At 40.9% G+C, this 23915-nt stretch overlaps 1 protein-coding gene across 1 annotated transcript in view; it reads right to left on the bottom strand.

Annotated features, from left to right (window-relative positions):
• Positions 1 to 20186, bottom strand: part of DEUP1 (deuterosome assembly protein 1) — an 80072-nt gene extending 59886 nt beyond the window's left edge. Inside the window, exons 1-4 of the mRNA XM_046016499.1 lie at positions 20088 to 20186; positions 18833 to 18903; positions 2191 to 2362; positions 508 to 603 (exon numbers count right to left, since the gene is read on the bottom strand). Of these exons, the coding sequence (XP_045872455.1) occupies positions 508 to 603; positions 2191 to 2362; positions 18833 to 18879 (315 nt within the window). The 5' untranslated portion in view covers positions 18880 to 18903; positions 20088 to 20186. The remainder of the gene's footprint in view (positions 1 to 507; positions 604 to 2190; positions 2363 to 18832; positions 18904 to 20087) is intronic.
• Between the last annotated feature and the right edge of the window lie 3729 nt (positions 20187 to 23915).

Below are 23915 nucleotides of genomic sequence, written 5' to 3'. Positions count from 1 at the left end.
CTATGCATTATTTGTGGTAAAGGAGAGAAGATTTTTGGCTTGCTAGCGCAGTGAGGAAGTAGAGGAATAAATAACAAAGAAATCAGTATCCCTGTTCAGAAGACCTATGGCCCTACCAGTATCGAAGTACCAAAGACTAATTTTTTTCTTTTCAATTATCTATTTCATAATAGCAAAGTCATTTTTGTTGTTCACATAGCTAGCTATTATCATGTAATTAATCAACAATAAATAAAGAGATAGGTAATAGTCTGCACTACGCTAACAGTTAAAGGGATAAAGAGCTGACAGTCTAATAAAAGAAACAATCTAATAAAACAATGAAAGACACAGTCAAACATATAACCCGTCATTAAATATAAAAACTTTACTTGTATTAAAAATAGTCCATTTTAATAAAATCAATACAACTTATAAATACATAAATTTGATATAATTTTTTATGTGAAAACATGTATCAAAATGTGTTAAATCATCAAAGGAGATTAAATTACATTGTTTCCTTACTTGAGCTTTTAGGGTTTGCAGTTGTCCTTCATAATTTTGCGTCATTGCTAAGTTACATTTTTCCAGACTGTCCAGCTTCTGCCTAAGTAAGCCCACCTACAGCAAGAACAAAACTTAATTTTGATTTTTTTCTAAATTTTGCCTGACGAAAGCAGAAAATGTGCAAAGGAGGAGCATGCTTTAAGTAAAACTGCTGTCCCCAAACAAGAATAAATATTTGCACTGCAGTTCTTAAAATAGCTATTAATAATTAAAGTCACAAAACCCCACATTGCTGGTGCTATTCCACTGGGTACACATTAGAACGGGATGGTATAGATGTCTGACAAAAGATCCGTGTCACCATCACATCTGATATTAAGGTTTAGAATTTACTTTGCATTATTTTTTCAGGAGGCCATGTCACCATCACTCAGGCAGAGCCTCTGCGGATGCAGTTCAGTTTTTATTTTGGGCACCACTGTCTTCAGTGGGTGCTTTGCTCCGGGGGCACCATGGAGTGTGGGCTGCATTTTTAGAAGAACATTTTAAAAAGAAAAGAATGATGTCTCAGAGGAGTTCCCAGGGGTCTGGCTTATAGAATTAGCTGAAAATGCAGGGAAAGCACCTGCGTACACATCTGGGTCATCACAGATATGGGAGCAAGAAAATAATCTCTTGCATATTCCGGGCCTGATGACCTGCCTTTACCCCAAAGGGAAGCCAGATGCCAGTAACTAAATAACTCAGTTAACTATGTCAAGAGCTAAGTTCTACTGGGAGGCCAACAAAGGAAGAGAGATGGCTGAAGAACAATTTGGCTGATGGTGGTTTTGTATAAGATTAAAGTAAATACTTCTCTTAGGCCTCACCCAGAAGAAAAATTCACAGATACAAAAGTCCACATTAGGTCAAGTACGTGATTTTTCCGGAACTCGTCTGGAAGCCTGAGCACTCGTACATTCTACAGTCACCAACGTGCTGTAAGCAACCTTGTAGGGGCTGGGGGCACTCCTCTTAAGAGGGTGCCCAGGTATATCCACACACCCCCTTTACCTAACTCTTTTCTTCCCTGTCCCACAATCATGTGTTGACATTTCACTTCTTTCTGGAAATGTTCTCCTAGTAGATTTGAAGAGATGCTTGAACTTAGCCATTTCCAAAGACAGAGTTTGGGCAACTAGCTTGTTTCTACAGTTGCAAAAGCACTGACATCTTTGCTTGCAAACAATATTTATTTTACATATATGTATTGAATGTCTATTTACTTTTCTATTTTTTTTAAGATTTTATTTATTTATTTGACAGAGAGAGAGATCACAAGTAGGCAGAGAGGCAGACAGAGAGAGAGGAGGAAACAGGCTCCCTGCTGAGCAGAGAGCCCGATGCGGGGCTCGATCCCAAGACCCTGAGATCATGACCTGAGCCGAAGGCAGCGGCTTAATCCACTGAGCCACCCAGGCGCCCCGTCTATTTACTTTTCTAGATGGCATTTAGTTTTTCTGCATCAGCAAATTTTTATGGGTTGAGGCTCCAATCGTCACTTATTTGATGGAACACATTTAGCACGCTATGACAGAATTCCAAGCAATAAAGGCTATCGCTGATGCCTGATAAAAAGTATACATAATGAAAAACATACCCTGAAGATAATAAATATTATTTATAACTGCCTTAGGAATTAACAACACATATGTTCAGTACCTCTTGGCCTTTCTGATCCAAGCAAGTTTGTGCATTTGCCAACTCTTGATCCCGAAGATCTAATCGTGTCTCCAAAGCCCGCATTTTCCTTTCCCAATCCAATTTTTTGTTGCTTACCATGATGTCAATTTGCTCCATTAATTCCTGAAGTTCGGCCTCACAAGGAGAAGCTCTGGCAATGGTTGAAAAGTGAAACACATTTTAAAAGAGGGAAATGTGAGGACAAGAAAAATTATTCCACTGCTCTGAATAGTGCTCTGATCATTATTTCCTCAAATTGTTCAATTACTTAAATAGGAAGAAGTCTGGAAGCCAGAGGTTAAATTTTAAACTAAACCGAAAGCTAATTTCAGAGTAAACAGTGAATATACATTAATTTTTTTTAAATGACATCTCCTAAATTATAGTTTCTGTCCTAATATAATGCAATAATTGATAAAGACACTGCTTCTATTCTCTTCTTAGTGTACATGGTAGCAACTGGGTCTCCCAGGGCCAAAAGTTTTGACTTAGACAAGGAAGTCCTAAAATGAAAACACATGTGCAGATTTTGTTATATCAGAAATAAGGTGACAATAAATGAAGTTAGCTGAAAAAAATTAAATAAAATAACAATTTTAGAGTGGACTGATTCTATGGAAAATTCGAATTATGAAAAAGTTCCAACGCTCTTCCAGGTAAATGTACGAACATGTACCTATGTCTGTCATAGCTTGACTAAGTTTGGTGGCAGGCAAACTGGGACTCCAACCGTGCCTATCAGGGATAGAAGAGCAAGCCCAGGCTAGGAAGGGCCCGATTCAAGAGTACTAATTGGGTGACAGTACTCCTTTTCTAGGAGGGGAGCTTAGTGTGATCTGGCTGGTGTCCCTTGGAAGGAATCTGATCAGGCAGGTGTGGGCAGAATAATGTAAGTCTTTAGATAATGGGGATACTGTGAGTCGGATAAGGGGCAATATCTTGGTTCTCAGAGGGTCTACTTATAATTGAAACAAAACCCTTGTAATAGCTAGATTTATAGAGGTGCTAATTGTGAGGACAGATTGCTGTTGCTCCCAGGGCAGGGTTCTCCTTCAAAGAAGCCGACATATTCCACAGGGGCCTGGAATAATTCCAGTTATTCAGACTGGATATGCAGGCAGATGTTGAAGCCTAAGATTTCAGCCTACAGAACACACACATATCCAGGATTAGAAAGCGAGTTATTTCAGTATCCATTCAATGGTGGTGACGGGGCTTCTAATATATTTGTGTGGGTGGAAGGAAGGCAGGAGGAAAAGGCAGGCAAGAAATATCTCCTCCACTTAGTCTCACCAAATCAGAATTTTAGAGGTAATTAAGAATCATTTAGCATTCTGAAAAATGTCAGGCCCAGAGAGGTCAAGGTCACACAGTAATTAGTGGAAGACCCAGGTAAAGATTGTAGGCAGCTGCTTCCCATCTTCAGCTCCTTTCGGTGTACCACACAGCAAAAGACATGATATTTTTAATAAGAACTCCCTTGAAAAATACAGCGTAGATTAGCTCCATTGCAGTAAGGTTAGGAAGAGGTATGAGAACCCGAAGAACGCAGAATTTCCAGGATCAATTTCTAAAATGCCCAGGCAACCTGGACGAAGGGTGTCCCTTTGATCAGCTTATTCACCAGTGGACTCAGCAGTTTTGCCATCAGAGAGCGTCTAAGTACAAAGTGCCATTCTGAAGTCTTGTAGATTTCTGGACTAAGGCCCAAAGGCTCTCCATTTTCACTTAAAACCTAAAAAAAATCTGAGGGAAAGGAAGTACTAATTCCTCTATAAATAAATTGATCGAATTTTAATTGGAGTTATGACATGGGGAAAACCAGCAGAACAAAAAGAATCGTTTTCACACCATTTTCTTTCATAACAACGTGTATCACTTTTACCATAAATATATTGTTTTTCTGCTATTGTAAGCTCTGAAAGGGCCATTTTATCACCATCTCACTGGAGCTCAGCACAGTGCTCCAGCACATAGCAGATACTCAATAAATTTTTGAAAAGCGAACAAATGAGTCCTTTTCATCATTATTTACTGAGCATGTAGGAATGCACCATGCCAATGGAATTAAAATACAGGCCCAAAGTAGAGAGCGACATAATGGAATCCACTCAGTCAATATTGTTAAATAAAGGAGCAAATGGTTTCTTTCCTGACTATGACTATGCCATGCAAAAATCAGGATATTAAACTCAGCGTGGAAGGACTTTTACAAGTCACCTTGCCCAACTACCCACCCAGTGTTTACACGTCTTTCACAATGTTTTGTATGAGAATCATCTATGATGCCCCACTGATCAGATTCAGCAGGTCTAGAACAGAGGTCATTCTGCATTGCTAACAAAGATATCAGGTGATCCTGGTGCATGCCAAGTCTTGTGATCTGTTTCACAGTATCACTGCCGAAAGGTCACCCAGCCTAGGTCTGAATTTCTCCTTTACCCAGTAACCACTATCTGAGGTTGTAGCTAGATAGCAGAGTTTTAAGAAGTTTTTTCTTATTTTGAAGAGCTCTTTCATCCACTGGTTCTAATTTGATAAATTAGGACCATGCAGAATAAGTGCCTTTTCAACTGTACATGAATACAGTTATTAATATGTCAAATACATTATCTGTACCTCCAGATTCTTCTGGGTTTTCTCAGCTTTCAGTAGTAGATATTGAACATTCATACAGACAATGGACAGAACACTTACCCACAACCTCTAGAGCAATAGTCCTAGAATAGTCAGGACTCAGTCAATGACTGACAGCTTCCTTAATTTTTGCCCCCACTTCCAATTCAGGACGAACTGGAGAAAGCCAAATACAGTCCTCAAACTAATCATATAGAATGCCCCCTCTTCTCTAATCCTGCCTCCATCTTCCCTGTAACAACCTCCGTCCAATGAAAGCATGCCCCGAACCTTCTCTTTTGTTTACTGTAAAGCTTTCCCATTGGCCTTCAAGTCTCTGCCAAATATAAGTGATGTTTGCTGACTCCCTTGCAATAGCAAGCTTTGAATAAATAGGCTTCTTTTGTTCTCATTTGGGTGGTCTTTGTTTATGTCCACAAGTATCTTTGTTTCCTCCAATTGCCCGTGGAAATTTCTCTTTTCTCCACCCCTCACTACCTAGTATACTGCCTGGAAAATACTAGACGCTTAACAACCATTTGTTGAATGAATGAAAAAGTGAATGACTACGTTAAGATTTTCAGACCCTTCATAATCCTGGTGGCTCTCCACCGAACAAGTTCCTGTGTTGATTTCCTTCTTGAAATGTACCATTCAGAACTTTAACAGAACACCCCAGGTGCTGTCTACCCAGTTTAGATAGGGGTCCTCACACCCTGTTTTCGGTGCTATGCATTTTTATTTGAGCAGATAAAGATCACCTTAGCTTTGAATCTGGGAAGGGGAAGGGCAAAGCAGTGATATGATACCATTTCAAGGTGAGCTTATTTGTGTCCAAACACCTTTTTCACGTATGCTACAAACAAAGTCACTATCTTGTGCTTGTTTCATCCTGGGGGGTGGGGGGCTGCCCAAGGGCAGAGCTTTATATTTATCCTTGTTACATTTCCTTGTGATAGTTTCAGCCTCTCAACATGTGTTGTCATCATTGGTTCTTTAATGAAGCAAACATCCATTCAGGGATTGCTGCCCGCTGTGTGAGGAACTGGGAAGACAGAGACACATGACCTGTGCATAGAGACACCTGCAAGGCAGGGACAATACGAGACTGATGAATACGTGCAGCTCTTCGGGGACTAGAAAGCAAAGGTACTGAATACAAACTTGGACAAGATGGGTTACCACAGAAGCCTTCCTCAAGGAGCTTATTATGTTTTGGGATCCTGTTTCTGTCAGAAAATATATTCACTATAGCTCTCAGTTTTGTGTCATCTGCAGATCTGATAAGCAAAGCATTAGTTGTTTCATATATAAATATGTTTTTTTTTTTCCTACAAGTGACTGTAAAATATCACACCAGACAAGATGGAGGACAGGGCTCTCTGGCATTCCACTACCAAGCCCGTCAGAGTGACAGGGCTCTGGTGATTATTTCTTTTCCTATAATAAGTTTCTAATCCACTTATTTAAATTTATAATCTTTTCTCTCCGCTCGCCCCACCCATAAAAATGTCATGAAAAGCCCTGTAAAATATTATGGCAAAGCCCAAGTAAGATTCTATCTATAAGCTCCCTGATGCACCAGTATATCAGCCCTGTGAGCCCAGGCTGATCTAGTATGTGTTCTTGCTGAGTCCTGGGACCACTGCTTCCTCCTCTGGATGCTCACATAATCCCTTCCAGAATCTTCCCGAAGACTTAGTCAAACTCAGATTTACTTCCAGCTCAGCTTTCTGTCAAATTTAATATTCCTTTTTGAAATTTATTTGTCTAATCTTCTAATGTATCTTCTCTTCTTCAGTTTTTCAGGGATAATTAAGAGCAAGTTGGTCTCCACAGAATCAGTATTTGTTCCTAAATCTAATGAACTTCAAAATGAAATACAGGGGTGCCTGGGTGGCTCAGTGGTTTAAAACCTCTGCCTTCGGCTCAGGTCATGATCTCAGGGTCCTGGGATCGAACCCCACATTGGGCTCTCTACTCAGCAGGGAGCCTGCTTCCTCCTCTCTCTCTCTGCCTGCCTCTCTGCCTACTTGTGATCTCTATCTGTCAAATAAATAAAAAACAAAATCTTTAATTAAAAAAAAAGTGAAATACAAAAGGCTTAATTTAGCCTTCTCCACAGAGCTGGGCACTAACATTATTCATATTTTCATTTCTTCCTGTAGTCAAACGCTGACTAACACTACGCTAATTACTTTCCTGTTCTTCTTCTTATGGATCCTCACAACATCCCATAAAGTAGGTCTTATTTTTCCAATTTTAGAAAAGTTGGTGGAGGCATTAAAAAAGAAAAAAGTCCTTTGAGTCTTCCAGCTTTAAGGAGTGGGTGGATTGTGGCTGATACACTACTGTAGACATACAAAACTTGGCCCTGATTACTGGGTTTATTCCCAGGGGATAATTCCCAAGAGAAGGATTATGCAGTCAGGAGAGAGGTCTCAAACCAGAAGGAAGGGGACACACTGAGATTTGCAGGGTGATGTACAGTCTGAGGGGCCTGAGTCAAAATATGTGAAGAGAGCAAAATACAAAGCTGATGGTATAAATGGCGGTAGGTGGCCAGTGTGTTGGGGGGACAGGAGAATGGAAAGTAGAGAGTCATTCAGAGTAAAAAGAGCTAGAGTAAGATAAATGGACATGTAGGTTATTCCAAAGTCCTTTCATGTATGGGCTTACGTGCTGGTCCTTACAAGGGCAGACCTTCATCAGACAGACAGCTATGGTGACCATGTTATCTATTATCCAAACCAGGACAATTTTGAAAGCAGAAGAGGCACTCATGACAATTATGTCAGGACAAAGGTATAAAGCAGTGATTATTCTGGCCAAGGGGGATGTAACGACAGCCTGCCTACCCATCATCAATCTGGAAAATAGAAATGGAGAAAGAGGTCTATAAAAACAAAGTGAGTTCATTTGGGGACGTAAGAGATGTCAGAATAGAAATGGATCTTGGGTTTGAGAGAGAGAAGAGGGGGGTTTGAAAAACAAACGGAAGCAGAGGGATTGAGAAAGGAAAGCATAGGCTGAAGAGAAAGAGGAGACTATGTTCCGCAACGTGGAAGAGTCTAAGAGAACGAGTCTCCAAAAGGTTGATGGGTAATATAAGTCATCATATCAGGTCTTAACTTTTTCAAAATATTTTAATGAAACTCTTCTAAAATGAAGCAACATATTGTCTTAGTTATATTACTATATATTTAGTCATACCAATATAATTTAACTTTTCTGTGGTGGCTCATAGACCCTATTCCATATATCAAATACTGTACCACCCCAGAAACTTAAATAGACCAAATGGGAGAGATTCCAGATGCCCCAGAACCCACTTTCATAGGCATATCTGTGATGTCAGCCTGCTCTATAGTTGACTGTCCCCCCAAGACAGTAAAGTGAAAGGCTTACTACTTTATGACTCCTCCGTCATAATTTCACAGTTGCCTTCCTTCAAAATTGGCCACCAAATTACAGCTAAAAATAGCTTTTCTCTAGCACTTTTCTCATTGTCCAAAGAATGCTATTTACTGTCATCACTAATGTCTCTGACTTAGCAGCATTACAATGCCTATCTTTACTGCATATTTAAGATGGTGGCTTATCCTCAGTCCATTCTTCTCCCTCATCTGTAATGAGCTTAATGTTGGAATGTGGAGGGGTAGAAATCCCAACATTCCCAAAAAGCATGCTTACATGTACTTATCAAGGCCTTATTCTAGAGCCGTTATCAAAATCATCAAAGAGAGACATTTACAGAAATAAAATGCAATGTGATAGCTTTCAAGTCCCTGTCAATGTTTTATCAGAATTCTAGATACAGGGGCTCAGTGGGTTAAGTCTCTGCCTTCAGCTCAGGTCATGATCTCAGGGTCCTGGATTGAGCCCTGCATCAGGCTCTTTCCTCAGTGGGGAGCCTGCTTCCCCCCTCTCTTTGCCTGCCTCTCTGCCTACTTGTGATCTCTGTCTGTCAAATAAATAAATAAAATCTTAAAAAAAAGGAACTCTAGATACATACAAATCTAATATATAACAGTTTTTATGTTTTAAAAAGAATGGAAGATCTTGTAAATACCTGTATTACAGTTAAACTTTTTCTAAAAACTTTTTCTATAATGACTACTCCTCTTCTGAGTAACACCTTGGTTCACACACTGAATGATAGAAGAGGATAGCTGAAATATTAGCAAACACCAACCCTCTTTCTGCAGGTGATTTTTACAATTACTTAAAAATACAAATAACCAAACTATCCCCATAAACTTATATATCTGACATATTTCATATTAATATGGAGAACCATGGTATGATTAATAACAAACTATATATAGGTTAGCTTGAATTCTATAACCAATCTCTAGGACAATTAAAATTCCCTCTTGCTAAAAGGTCTATCTGATGAAAGACTGCAGTGTTAGTACAAAGAAGGATAGCCACTTAACCCCTTTTTTATTTAAAACTAGAGCCAGCTAGTTCACTGGATACTAACAGCAAAGAATTAGTTAAACATTGATAAAATCTGTTTTTCCAATATTAGGAAAATAGAAAAGATGCTCTTTCCTGAATGTTGGAAATGAACCGTCTAATGCCTGCTTCTTCTTATATCTTCCAAATCTCTCTCTGTAGCCTGAGCTCTGAGTTCCAGACTTCAATATCCAACTACCATTCAATATCAACATTCCCACAAGACATCTATAGGCATCTCAAACTTCTCATATTCAAAATAGCACTTGAGTGCTCGCTTCGGCAGCACATATACAAAACAGCACTTGACCCCCTACACCACGGATTTGCCCCACTCCAGTCTACTCTGTCTCTTTAATTGGCATTGCAGCTATAGCGGCTCAAGATCCAAACCCTCATGATCTGAGATTCGTGTTTCCCTCAAACCCCAGAAAAACAGGTCTATTGGCATTGCCTCCAATATATACCCTAAATTCTGATCACTTCTCACCCTGTCCAGTGGTAAGAACTTGGTCTGAGTCATCCTTATCACTTGTCTGATTCCATTCTTATCTCCCACTTGGATAGGTGCCTGCACCCAACATCCACCCTTCCTTTCTTCCATAACAGATCTCCAGTGTTACTCAGAGTGGAAATGTGTCCAGCTAAAAGCACAACTACATTGGCCAGTCTCCCCTGGAGCTAGGCATGGCCATGCAACAAAATCTGGCCTGTGAGAGGTAATAGCCATGAAGCTGTTTAGAAGAGAGCTAGAGTGGTGGTCCTTGGTGCCTATGCATCGCTCATACTTTCCACTTGGGGACACTCAGCCTGATTTCCAGGGGACAGAACCTGCATTTCTTTGCCTGAGTCCTTCCTCTTGCCACTGGGGTCCTCTGCGCCACCTGTGTGATAGGCCAGAGGTAACAGGAAATTGAAGCCCTCCCAGAAGCAATCCTCAACCAGTGAATGTCAGTTATTGGTATATAAATACTCACTTGCTCCCTGGATGGGATATCTCTAAGGGCTGTGCTCTAGACTGGGCTCTAGACTGGGTTCCAGAATCTCCCCAGTAAGGTTTTGCTTCAGTCACCCTCAGTGATAGCTGGCTTCATAACTTGCCCTTCCTTATTTCACTTCCCTGTCCCTATAGGTGGTAGGCCAAAACATGATACCCAAAGATATCACATCTGAAAGTCTGCAATAAATAAATAAATGCTACTTTATTTAGAAGAAAGGTCTTTGCATTAGTTGATGATCTTGAGTTGGGAGATTATCCTAAATCATCTGGGCGTGCCCTAAGAAAGAGGCAGGGGAAGATGGGACACACACAGGAGAAGAGATATGAAGATGAACCAGAGAGGGGTGTGAAGATGCTGGCTTGAAAGGTCAGAGAGATGTGGACAGGAGCCAAGGAATGCTGACAGCCACCAGAAGCCAGAAAAGGCAAGGAATGGATTCTTCCCCAGAGCATCTGGAGAGAATGCAGCCCTCCAGATGCCTTGATGTTGACCCAGGGATACTGACTTTGGACTTCTGGACTCCAGAACTGTGGGTGAATCCATTTTGGTTGTTTTACACCACGTTTTTACACCACGTTTTTCATATAGTAGTCAGAGGAAACTAATACACCATATTTTTCATCTCCCAAAGAAACCACTTGCATCCAAATCCTTGTTTCTTGGGGCTTTGAAATAAAACGCTGGTGTGTGCTCTTCTGTTTTTACCCTATTGCCCTTGCTCTGCTCCCACTCTGGAAGGAGATGTAACGGTTGAGGCGGGTAGCCATCTCGTGGCCATAAGGGGACCACAAACAAAAAAGCCCTACCCCGAGGGTGGGGAAGCAGAAAGCTACACAGAGACTTGTATACACAGCTAATTATTTGGTATCTTCAGCTGGATGTGTGACAGGCATCTCAAACCAAGCTTTCATTTTCTCTAGTCTTCCTTGTTTTAATAAATGACAGTCTTATTTGCCCATCTCTCTCCTGCACACCACATACCCAATCCACGATCTCTAAATATTGTCAGCACTTCTGTCAAAATGTACCCATTTGTTTCTACTTCTACCTTTACCAACCTGATCCAAATCACTGTCATCTCCCACCCGAATTACTACAGTGGCTTCGCTTGTCTATCCGTCCTGCTCTTGCCATGCTGTGGTCTCTTCTCCACCTTTTAAAACACTAAGTCAGAGAATGTCACTGCTTTGCTCCACGCCTTCCAGTGACTTCCCATTTTATTTTTATTTTTTTATTTTTTAAAGATTTTATTTATTTATTTATTTATTTATTTATTTATTTGACAGACAGAGATCACAAGGAGGCAGAGAGGCAGGCAGAGAGAGAGGAGGAAGCAGGTTCCCTGCTGAGCAGAGAGCCCGATGTGGGGCTCGATCCCAGGACCCTGAGATCATGACCTGAGCCGAAGGCAGAGGCTTTAACTCACTGAGCCACCCAGGTGCCCCCAGTGACTTCCCATTTTAAATGCCCCCTGTGCCTAACCCATGGTGTAGGTGCCTGAGTTTACACATATCATTCGTAATTTGTAACTACTGCAATTAACCTCACATAAACATTGTCCCAGAAAAAGTTTATGCAAATGTTTCCTTCTTGGTGTCGTTTTGAATCTTTGCCTAAACTCGGTAGGAGGTTAGTTGTCTCTCAAAGGAATCTTTCCCTTCCTTTGCTTCCTTCCCTGCTCTCTTCCTTCCTTCTCCCAACCCCCACTCCCTCCCTTCCCAGTTTCTTCCTCCCTTTCAAAATCACTCAGTGAATTCCTATAAGCACTAAGCACCACCTAACATTTCAGGATCTACCTTCAAAGTAAAATATCAGGATTTTTACCCTAGGTCTATTTCACTTTGTTTCTTCAGAGAAACTAGGAAGTACAATTCACCAGATTTGATTACCTTGGAAAGGAACATGTGTGGCTGGGAATACAGAGTGGAGGGAGAATAATGTGGGTATGGACTGGGCCATTCAGAAGATAAGAGAATTCATCAAATTAAAAAAAAATTTTCAGTGTGAAAAAGAATACATTACTACAATTTAGGAGTGCCTGAGTGGCTCAGTCGGTTTAGCGGCTGTCTTCAGCTCAAGTTATAATCTCAGGGTCCTGAGGTGGAGCCCCACATTGAGTTCCCTGCTCAGCCAAGAGCCTGCTTCTCCCTCCTCCTCTCCACTCCCCCTGCTTGTGCTCTCTTTCCCTCAAATAAATAGATAAAATCTTTAAAAAAGAATATTTTACCACAACTTATTAAACTGTTACTATATTAATTACACTAGAATGTTTTACAAATTATAATTAAAATTGTATTAAACTAAGAAACTGGGAAGTAAAGTTGTGATAATGAATTAATACATCTCAGAGGGAAAGAATACATAAAAGGTTAAGAAAGAGGCACACACAGAGTACTGCTTTAAAGATCTTCCTGAATTAGATGTGAGAAGTTTATGCTTTAGTATCCATCTGCCTTGGCTCTTTGAAAATATGACTTTCATGGCAGATAAAAAAAACTGGCAGGGCGCCTGGGTGGCTCAGTGGATTGGGCCGCTGCCTTCGGCTCAGGTCATGATCTCAGGGTCCTGGGATCGAGCCCCACATCGGGCTCTCTGCTCCGCGGGGAGCCTGCTTCCTCCTCTATCTCTGCCTGCCTCTCTGCCTACTTGTGATCTCTCTCTCTGGCAAATAAATAAATAAAATCTTCTAAAAAAAAAAAACTGGCAGATCATGTAGCAGATTTTTAGGAAGGATTTGATAAGATTCTATGAATGAGATCAATGACTAAGATGTAAGTCACAGAATCAAAAATAGAGTAAGTGATTTAGCAGAGAAAAATGAGACTTTTGGTTGAAGATAGATGAACATAAATATTTTTCCTTCCCAAATTCTACTAAAATAAGGCAAAGGGATATGTTTAACTTACAAGGGCAAAGATAATGGTAGCCGGCAGTAGATAAAGCCAAGAAGCAACCCAGTGAAATAGAAGGTAAGTGCTGGCAGCCCAATTTACACCCTCTAAGCCGGAGAATTTAGAAGAGTGTTCTCTAGAATCTGATCAGCCTGAGACAGAGACTGAACAAGACGAGGCTGATGACATGTCTTGACGATCCCTGTCAACAAGCACCTTCTGTATACATTGGAGTTTCCTGTCAGCTTTGACTCTGCCATCTTACACAGGGGTGAGCAGCTGGCAATTACAGACGATTGAGGAAAGCAGTCCACGCAACTAGGTCAAATACAAACAGAAAGACCTTTTTGGAAGGAAATCATGAAGAAGAAAACTTAAAAATTATAGTTAAGTTTCTAGAATTCTTGACTCCAGGAGAAAACAAAACATTTTATAAGAAAGGAAGAGTTGCTACAGCATGCAATATGGCTCAGAGGTGAGGAGCATTTATAAAGGCATAACGAGGCAAACAGAATGTTGATGCAATCAGAATTAGGGTGTATTGGGTGGATGGAAGAATGGGAAGTAAGGCTGTATGTGTGTGTGTGTGTGTGTGTGTGTGTTATTGTGTATGTGTGGGACTGTGTGTATATTTATGTGTGGGACTGTGTATATGTGCATGTGTGGGACTGTGTGTATGTGTGTGACTGTATGTTTGTGACTGTGTATGTGTATGTGTGTGACTGTGTATATGTGTGACGGGGCTGTGTGTATGTACGTGTGTGGGAGTATATGTATGTGTATGTATGAATATGTATGTATGTGACTGTGTATGTATATGTGTGGGACTGTCTGTATGTGTATATGTGGGACTATGTGTGTGTGTATGACTATATGTGTATGTGTGTGACTGTGTATACGTATGTGTGTGACTGTGTGTATGTGCAGATGTGTGGCTGAGTATGTGTGGGACTGTGTGTATGACTGTGTATATGTGGGACTGTATGTATGTGTATATGTGGGACTATGTGTATGTGTGTGTGTATGACTGTATATGTATATTGTGGGACTGTGTATATGTGTATGTGTGGGACTGTATATCTGTGTGACTGTATGTGTGGGACTGTATGTAAGTGTATATGTGGGACTGTGTGTATGTGTATGTATAACTGTGTATGTGTATGTGTGGTACTTGCATGTGTGGGACTGTGTGTATGTGTATGTGTGTGACAGTGTATGTGTATGTGTGTGACTCTATGTATGTGTTTATGTGGGACTATGTGTATGTGTGTATGTATGACTGTATATGTGTATGTGTGAGACTGTGTATATGTGTATGTGTGTGACTCTGTGTGTGTGTGTGCGTGTGTGTGTGTGTGTGTGTGTGAGACTCTGCATATGGTGGGGATGAAGTGGCAGAGGCAGGAAAAGTAACCACAATGGTCATCAATAGATAATGCCTAAAACTGAAAAATAAGAATTATCGAAATAATCATGTTATATAGAGATATGGAGATAAATACCAAAATAATCCACCAAAAGAATTTCCTCTGGGGAATGGAAAACTGGGGAGGAAACAGGAGACTATTGTTTTTTGATAACAGTGATAAGGAACCAAATGACTTTTTAAACTATATATATGCGTAACTCAACAGAGAAAAATCTGGATAAATGTTCTGTTTCAGTTAGAAAAGATATTTTAAAGAAGTAAGCCACTATAGGGGAATCCACTTACACAACAACAAAAAAAAAAACATTTCTTAAAAGCAAACTCTGGAATTCATACGTTTTGGAACTCTATATATGCATTTCGTTGAGTTTAGGATTACTCAATGCATTTTATTCTGATCAAATTCCTATTTAGAAATGCCCTTTAGGGGTGCCTGTGTGGCTCAGTCAGTTAACTGTCTGACTTTGGCTCAGGTCATGATCTCACGGTCCTGATCTCATGGTCCTGGCATGGTTGCTGGTACTAAAGATCTCAGAAGAGGCATTAAAAACAAGAAGTCAGTGCTGAAATAAAAGTGAGAAAACTCAAGAAATTCCTCCAGGACAACAATGGAAATTATAAGAGAAAAGAAAAAGATCAGATCCTTCTAGGAGAAGAGAGTGGAGAATCATTAACCAAAGAAATAGAAGAAACTGTCACTGAGTTGAGGAAATCTGAATCTTTTGTGCAAAAGAGTTCACCAAATGCTGTGAAGGATTACTGCAAAAGAATCCATACCTAGAAAGTTTTCCTGATAAATTGTAAGTTCGAAGGATAAAAAGAAATCCTATAAACTTTCACACACACATACAGAGAGAGGAGAAAGAAAAAGGAAGGAGGGAAGAACAAACCTGAAAGAGAGCCCGGCATTACATCAGGTTCCCTGCTCAGTGGGGTGTCTGCTTCTCCCTCTCCCTTTGCCCCTCCCCCTATTTGGGCTCTGTCTCTGTCCCTCTCAAATAAATAAATAAAAGCTTTAAAACAATATTCACTGACAACTTAAAAATAGGATGTAAAACTTCTAAGAGAAAATGAGGAAAAAGAAAATTAGATCAGACTAGTAAATTTGGGGAAATCAAAATGGGTCAAATATTAGCATAAGTAAATAAATGAATAAATAAATAAATCCTCTTTTTAATGGCAAAGACTCTCCAATTGAGGTATATTTTTTAAATCTAATCATATGTTCTTTACAAGAAACACAATATGATATAAAAAATTTCAAAACAAGAGTGTGAGATGATAGAAAATATAGACTGGTCTCTGTCCTGATTCCTGGCAGAGAGCTGCTAAAAGCCTTGCCATTTCTAAGTGATAATAGCACAAGGAGCATCTTTTGCTCTAACATCTGGTCTTTGACCTGGGTTCCTGGCCCAGGGCTCCTGAAACTTTTGTAATTTCCCAGGTAATAGGAGTGCCTTTTGTTCTAATGAGGCAATTCTGGGTGGTCTCCTGGCTGAGGCTGGTCACTGCGAAGAACAAGCCATGACTGGAAGCTTGGAATTTTCAGCCCACCTTCCATTCTCTTCAGAAGGGAGAAAGGCTGCAAATAGAGTTAATGGTCCATTAGGCCTATATGATGGAGTTGCCCTAGAAATCCCCAAAGAAACAGGGTTCAGAGAGCTTCTGGGTCAGGCTGGCCTGCCTGGTAAGAGCCTGGAAGTCAAGCACGACTTCCCACACACCTTGCCTTGCCTCTCTTCCATCTTGTGGTTCATCTGTAGCCTTTCTCCTTCGTCCTGGTAAACGTGTTTCCCCACCTTCTGTGAACCGCTCTGGCAAATTAGGTGGGGGGCATGGAACCTCCTATCTACAATGGCCCGAAGCACAGGCAGCAACCTGGGCTTGCTCCTGGCATCTAAAGTGGCAGGAGGAGCAGTCTTGTGGGGCTGAGCCCTTCACCTGTGGCGCCTCGGGCCATCTCCAGGTAGGCAGTGTCAGAATTGTGTTAAATTGTAGGACACCCGGGGTGGGGGGACACAGAAAATCGCTTGGTGGGGGAAAACCTCCACACATTTGATGACCAGAATTATGAGAAGTGAAGTGTTCTCTGTAAAGATAAAGGCACACAGGGAACAAAGACATAGGAGAGAAGAACTGGTTTCTCCCTACAGAGAAAGGAAAAGACTGAGTTTCTTCCATTACAAAGGGGGATGATCAAGGACATTACAGACTAAAGTAAATGAAAGAGCAGAGGTGGCAATATGAATATCAGGCAAAACAGAATTTCAACAAAAAAAAAACAAACACATGAACCTATACTTGTTCTTTTATAAAGCTACATCGTGTAATGTATCAAGAAGACACAACATCCATGATCCTCAATGCATTTAGCAACAGAACACTGAAATCTGTGTTTCAGATTTCATTTGTAGAATGAATGCATTCGTAGAATGAAATGGGAGACAAAAAAACAGACAAAAACTCTTTTGAATATAAGAATTGGACAAAATCACAATTATGATAAAGAGCTTTCTTAAAATTTGACAGATAAAATAGACAAAATGTAAGGTAACAATGGATTTGAAAAACATGATTTAAACATAGTAAAAGATCTGACGACCTGTGTGAAACTTTTTTAACATTTTTGTGTAAGCATTACAGAATATACATGAATTTTCAAATGTCCAAAGGACATTTCTAACAGCTAATCATGCAAAAGATTATAAGAACACATTCAACAAAACTGGAATATCGGATAGGCCACAGTGGCGGTAGTGAGATTAGAAAGTAATAGTAATAAAAATATAATTAACCCCCCCACCCTTGGAAGTTACATGTTTTAAATATCTCAAATTAGTCACAGAGGAAATCAAAGTTGAAATACCAGGTTATTTAGGAAATGAGAGTGGAAACACCAATAGTATGGCCCACAGCAGAGCTGTACTCAGGAGAAACTTGAGTTTTGATGCTTTTATTACTTAAAGAAATTATAAAATTCAGAAATCATAAGAATAACTGAACCAGATTTTTCAACTCAAAAATCCGGAGAACAAGATAAGTAAAAGAAATCATATAAGGACAAGCTAGTAAGAGTAGAAATTAGGAAGGAAACAGAAACAAAGCAAAATCTAGACACGGTGCTCTTTAACAGGCCCAATACGAATAGACCATTTGTTCATTCTGCAGTAATTTATGTTCTGGGCACATACTCTAAAAGCAAATGGAAAGGACAAACTCAGATATGGGTGTTTTGATTAGAAGGAGTGATGTTAAAGTCATGGTCTGAGCAGAACAACTGAAAGGAGTTATTATTGGAGTGGTTTGACGAGTGCAAGTCAGCCACAGTCAAGATTAGGCACCAGAGCACCCCTCCTATTCACTGTCCCTCCCATGTTCACCCCTCACCTGCCCCCGCTTCCCAGTCCCCAGCTTTGGGGTTAGCCAGTGGCCAGCTGACTAATGAAACAACAGGAAAAGAAATCTTTGTGGTCCTGGTGGCATGGAAGGGGTGGGGACAAGATATCTGTGAAAGGGAATTTAATTTTTTACAGTGGGGAACGCTGTACAAATTTTATTCCTTATCTCTTCATGAAACCTTTGGTAAAATATCCAGTTCTTATTGTTGTTTGGGAAGCCAAATCTTTTTTTTTTTTTAAGATTGTATTTATTTATTTATTTGACAGAGAGATATCACGAGTGATATAGTGATTCAGCAGTTCTATACATCACCCAGAACTCATCATGATAAAGACACTTTCATCCTTTTCATCTATTCCCACCCGCCCTCTGGTGACCATCAGTTTGTTCTCTGTAGTTCGGAGTCTGTACGAGCCAAATCTGTTATGAGGTTATGTTTACGGGTTGAGCTCAGCCTTAAGGGCAAGTGTGGAGGGAAACCTGGGATACTCAGTGCAGCAAGAAAGGAACAAACTAGGTGGGACATGCTGGGAACCCAAGAGCCCGCACATTGGCCTTTGTGGGCACCCATCATCGTAAAACACCAGAAAAACTCACTAAAAGTTGGAAAATGGTGATTTTCGAGTACAGACCCATAGTCAAAATTGGAAAGATTCATACCATAGGTTCTTGATTAGAATCACTTGAATTTCCCTCCACCTACCTTACCAATACTAATCGGTACATCGTACTATTCATATTCAATTTCAAAATTCATGTATTATCTGGGAGTTTAGGAGATAAACACTCACTTATTAAACAGAAAATTTTCAGTCAACACTTACCCCATTGTATTATGGGTTTGGTTCTCCATGTCAAGAAACTGTTGCATCTGGTTTGTGTCTTGATTTTTAATCTGTTAGGGGAAAAATGATCTAGATTACTAAAATGCTTACTTTATCAACCTATAAAACAGGAAAATTCTACTATTGGCAAACCATGGAGTGTGTGCTTCTCCAAGAGTAGTAGCTCTTGATTCTACAAAATGTAGAAATTTGGGACTTTTTAAAAATTCCCCCCTGTATTTATGACATCGGCTTAGTCATAAGTTGAAATAGGTGGTATTGGCTGAAACGAGCGTTCATTGGCTATTTTCTGAAGAACAGCTTGGCGCCAGGTACCTTGCAAAGTGCTCATTACAAGAGATGAGTAAAACAGAATTCCTGTTGTAGAGGAGTTACAGTTAAATGTTCTCCAACTTTCCTTTCTTGTCCCTTAAAAGTTTGCCTTTTATTTGAGTAAATTCTTTCTTTGGCTCTTTCTGGGCTTTGTTAGAATGAATATACCACGAGATTTAGGACAAACGGACTAAGAGTTGCCTAAAAATATAAATCTTACAATTCCTCAGTGGTTTTGTGGGCACCTGCTTATCTGGATGTTAGTACTTGCCTAAATTATAAAAAACAAAAGAGAGGAAAAAAGTTCTCCCAAGCAACAAAGTTTTAATTAAAAAAAAAACAACAAACCTACAACATATGAGGATAAGTGGACAAAGTACTGAAAAGAACTTCAGCTGCTCTAAATCACTGAATTGAAGCCAATTAAACAGCATTCGAGATGGCAGAACGAAGAGGAAGACTTCCCGGCTCACATCATTTCCAAAGCAAGGGAATTTAAAGAGAGGCTCTGAGATTGTGTGTGGAGGGAGAGGTGAGCAGCAGGGACCGGGAGCGAAAACTTGACAGAACAGACAGATGAATAAACTGATTTTGCAGGTTCTTCCAATCACTCACTTTAACGTCAGGGAAACTGAGGCACAGACAAGCTAGTTGACTTACCCAAGGCCACAAAGCTAGAACCTACACCTGCTGACTCAGGGAGGCAGGGCTCTGGGTTCCGCGCTACCCTCGGGACATCCCAGGCTCTCCCCGCCCGCGCGCGGCACCCCCCACCCCGGACCGCGCACGGTTCACGTCCAGCCCCCCAGCGCAGCAGCCGGCCTGCAGGAGTCCCCCCGCCCCCACCCTGAGCAGGCCTGGCCGAGGAGCGAGGTCGAGGGCCGGGGGCAGAGACCCGGTCCCGGAGACCAGGGCGGGTTACCTGCGCCGCGCCGCGCTCTCCCGAGAGGTCTGAGGCCCCCGGAGCAGGAACGCCGGGGTCACCCCCCGCCCGGCCCGCTCCCAGGGGCCCCGCCGCCCGTCGCCGCGCTCCCGCCACCCGGCCCGCCCGCCGCGCGGCCTCCGAGGCCGTTAGGGCCTCTCCCTCCCGGCCACCCTCTGGCCCGCCGCGCCGCCACTGGTTGCCATGGCGACGCCGCCAGAACGCTCGGCAGCCGCGGCCGCCTCAGGGGAGGGGTGCGGGGGGATGGGCTCGGCAGCCGCCGCGGAGCAGCCTTGCTGGGTGGCACCCCGGTCCTCGCCCTCCCCCGGTTACCCGTGCGGTGTGTGCTCCCTGGACACTCTTCCCCGAGACCGTATTCTGGGCCCTTTCCTCCTCGTGGGTCTCCCTAGCCCAGGGTCGGGCACCCAACAGGGGCTGGAGAAGTATTTGTTCAGTGAAGGAAGGAAAAGTGGGGGGGGGGGGGGGGGGGAATCTGAATCCACATTTCTTTTCTCTTCTTCTTTCTTCTGTCTTCTTCTGTCTTCCTCTTCTTCTTCTTCTTCTTCTTCTTCTTCTTCTTCTTCTTCTTCTTCTTCTTCTTCTTCTTCTTCTTCTTCTTCCTCCTCCTCCTTCTCCTCCTCCTCCTCCTCCTTCTCCTCCTCCTCCTCCTCCTTCTTCTTCTTTTTTGATCCCATTTTAAGTAACCTCTCTACGCAAGGTGGGGCTCGAACTCACAACCCAGAGCGTCTCCTGCTCTACTGACCGAATGAGCCAGCTATTCTCCCCAGCATCCAACTTTCTTAAATCCCCCTGGGCCTCCTCCCTCTTACCCACCTTTGAAATGGTATAAAAAATGAAATAGAGTTGGGGTAAAGAGAATTGTCTTTCTCCTGGCCAAGGTGTGTGTGGGGGGGCGGGGGGGGGAGGTCGGTTAAAGCTGCATTGCTCCGCCCACAGCCGCTCAGCCAACAGCAGCAACTGTACCTGTGTTTCCCACACAGCGCCCCGGTCCTTACCACAACTTTGTCAGTTAGGCAGAGCAGACAGGATTGCCTCTCTTTTTTAGGGAGAAGGAAATAGTTCCTAAGTAGCGTTAGGAGGGAACCGAGTGACTGATTCCAGATTCTTTTCTTTTTTCACTAAATTCCAAGAATAATTGATGATAGAATCTCTGTGTCATCGTTCTGATTTCAAAGAGCAGGAAAGAATATATGCATATATACATGTATACATACACGCGATTTTTTCTATTGATACCTTGGGTGATATTTTAAGCACTTGAATTTGTAATTGGAAAATATTTTTGCACCAATTTTAGGAACATCATTCTTTCTCAGAAATCTGGTTGATTAACAGCTAATTCTTAAAACCTTTTCTTTGCACTCCACTTTCATGAGAGTAACATTAATTTGTTCCTTAAAATGACTGTCAATTTACCATTGACCCCAATCCCTCCATCCAGGTTCCATTTGAATTTCAAAAAACCATCTGCTGTTTCTTGACAAATTGAGTTTCCTAGATGAATTGTGTAAAGTAATTTAGGTCATTAGTTCTAATAAGTGTTTCATAGCTCTCATTATGATTGAATGAAGAGAGTGGATCATTTCATCTTAACTTGAAACTTTCCATTATTCTGGAAACCTTAAGTCATATTCTTTATTCTTGTCTACCTTAATGTGTCAATGTATTTATTCTGACCCAAAGAAGGGAAAATGGAAGTAGGAACAAAATTTAATGCAGTTTCAGGATGTCCAATATCACTCACGCTGTGTAGCGCTCTACCACTGGTAAGTACTTTCATGCTCATTATTCCCTTAGATGCTCAGAAGTACCATGTGAAATGTGTAACAGGGGTTACTCCAGCTCCTTTTGGCAGATTAGGTACCTGAACCTCGGAATAGTGAATTTGTCCAAGATGATACATCTAGTTCAAATGCAACTAAGATAACGATCCTAGATCATTTTACTCTAAATGCTGTGCTCCTCAAACTCTGCCCAAATGTTAAGATTGAGTAGGTTTCTTGAGCAGACAGAATTTTGCATAGGTAACTGTAGATGTATTTAAAGCCACATTTTTACAAAAAAGAATGGGTGTGGGCAGGGCTTGCAAAGTGTAAGTATATGATAGAGTTTAAGATTTAAATATAGGATGGAAACACTCCACTCAGTTTAATAGGAATAGAGGCTTTCATATGGGGATGAAAATTAAAGCTTGATATGGAAGACGTACCTTCCCACTACCTCACCACCGCTCACTCTTCAAATAAATACTAACTGCAAAGACTGGAATTTACCCTGAAGTGGACCTATTATTTTACCTTTTCAGATGAAACTGTTTTGAAAGGGATGAGGAAAGCAGGAAGTCTCCGAGTCTAAAGGAGGGGACAAGTGTGACCAGACTGCTGGTAAGAGATGGCAAGAGAGCTCAGTCCTGAAAGAGAATTGGAGGACACATCAAGGACAGAATAAGACATAAAATATAACCAGAAACAGTCAAAAGATAGTATAGGAGACATGTATGTTTGAGGAATGAGAATGATCTGTGGAGGGGAAGCTAGAGGACCAATGATATAAAATAAATAATACTCGTGCCCATGGACTGAACCTTAAAACTGGAAAAACAAAGTAGTTTTCACAGCATAACTTGTAATGCTAGCACAGAAAAGGAACATGCACTTAAGCATAAGTAAGCTTATATAAATTAACTTAACGTCTGTCCCTTTTACAAGGGAAATACTTATTTTTATATCTCCAAAAGAAGGTTCAGAAATTGTATAGACATTACCATAAAAAGTTAAGTCTATCTTATCCATAGAAAATATTTTAGAAGAATTTTTAACATAATAATGATCAAATAATCATAGAATGAAAGAAACCATAGAGGGGACGTGGTTCAACCTTTTCATTTTATATGAAAAAACTCAGATCTGAAGAGTTAAATTGATTTGACTACCTTCATTGCTAGTTAATAAGAAACAGAGATTTTAGAGTGCTTTTTTATTATATTATGCTGCTTCTATAAAACAAAGCAAGTTGAGGAATTTTCTGGAGATACTTCAATACATATTCAGTACATATTCTAGTTGGGAATATAACTATTCAGGAGGAGGAAATTTAGTTTTTACAAACAAGATCACCATAGGGACAGTATTGTCCAATAGAAATATAATGCAAACCACTTATGTAATTTTAAATATTCTAGTAGTCAAATTAAAAAAATAAAAAGAAGTAGGTGAAGTTAATTTTAACAATATACTTATTTAACTTAAGATATCCAAAATATTATTTCAACACATAGTCAATATAAAAAATTAAGATACTGTGCATTTTTTTTCCATACTAAGTTTTCAAAATCTCCTGTGTAGTTTATACTTACAGCACAATCAATTCATAGAGCCATATTCAAGTGCTCAATAGCCACATGTGACTGGTGGCTACCATATTGGACAGATCAGCCCCAGAATACAGTTGCCTGGCCAATGTACTAAAGCCCTTTGTTAAGTGTGAAGAGTCATGCAATGACAGAGATTCTAAATTATTTGGATGTGATTTGAGAGGGACTAAGAAAGTCTCCTCCACCATCTCCAGGTTGGAAGAAGAGAAATACGTCACTGAGATCTGTAGCGGGGCAGGGAGAGGTCTTTTATTGCGTTTCACAGTCCTATCAATTCTCCTAGTAAAGGCTGCTTCTCCAAAGAGAAATCAAAGTAAATGGGAGGGCCTTACCTCTTAGTTTTGGCTGGCCAGGAGCCTAGGTGCCAAAGGAATGTGTCCTCCTGATGGGAATTATAAGCATCAGGACTCATTGTAGGTTCAGAAAACAAAACC

This window comes from Meles meles, chromosome 8, assembly GCF_922984935.1.
Source record: "Meles meles chromosome 8, mMelMel3.1 paternal haplotype, whole genome shotgun sequence".
Classification (NCBI taxonomy): domain Eukaryota; kingdom Metazoa; phylum Chordata; class Mammalia; order Carnivora; family Mustelidae; genus Meles; species Meles meles.
Note: the sequence above shows the minus strand (reverse complement) of the source record. Positions and strands in the feature narration are given on the sequence as shown.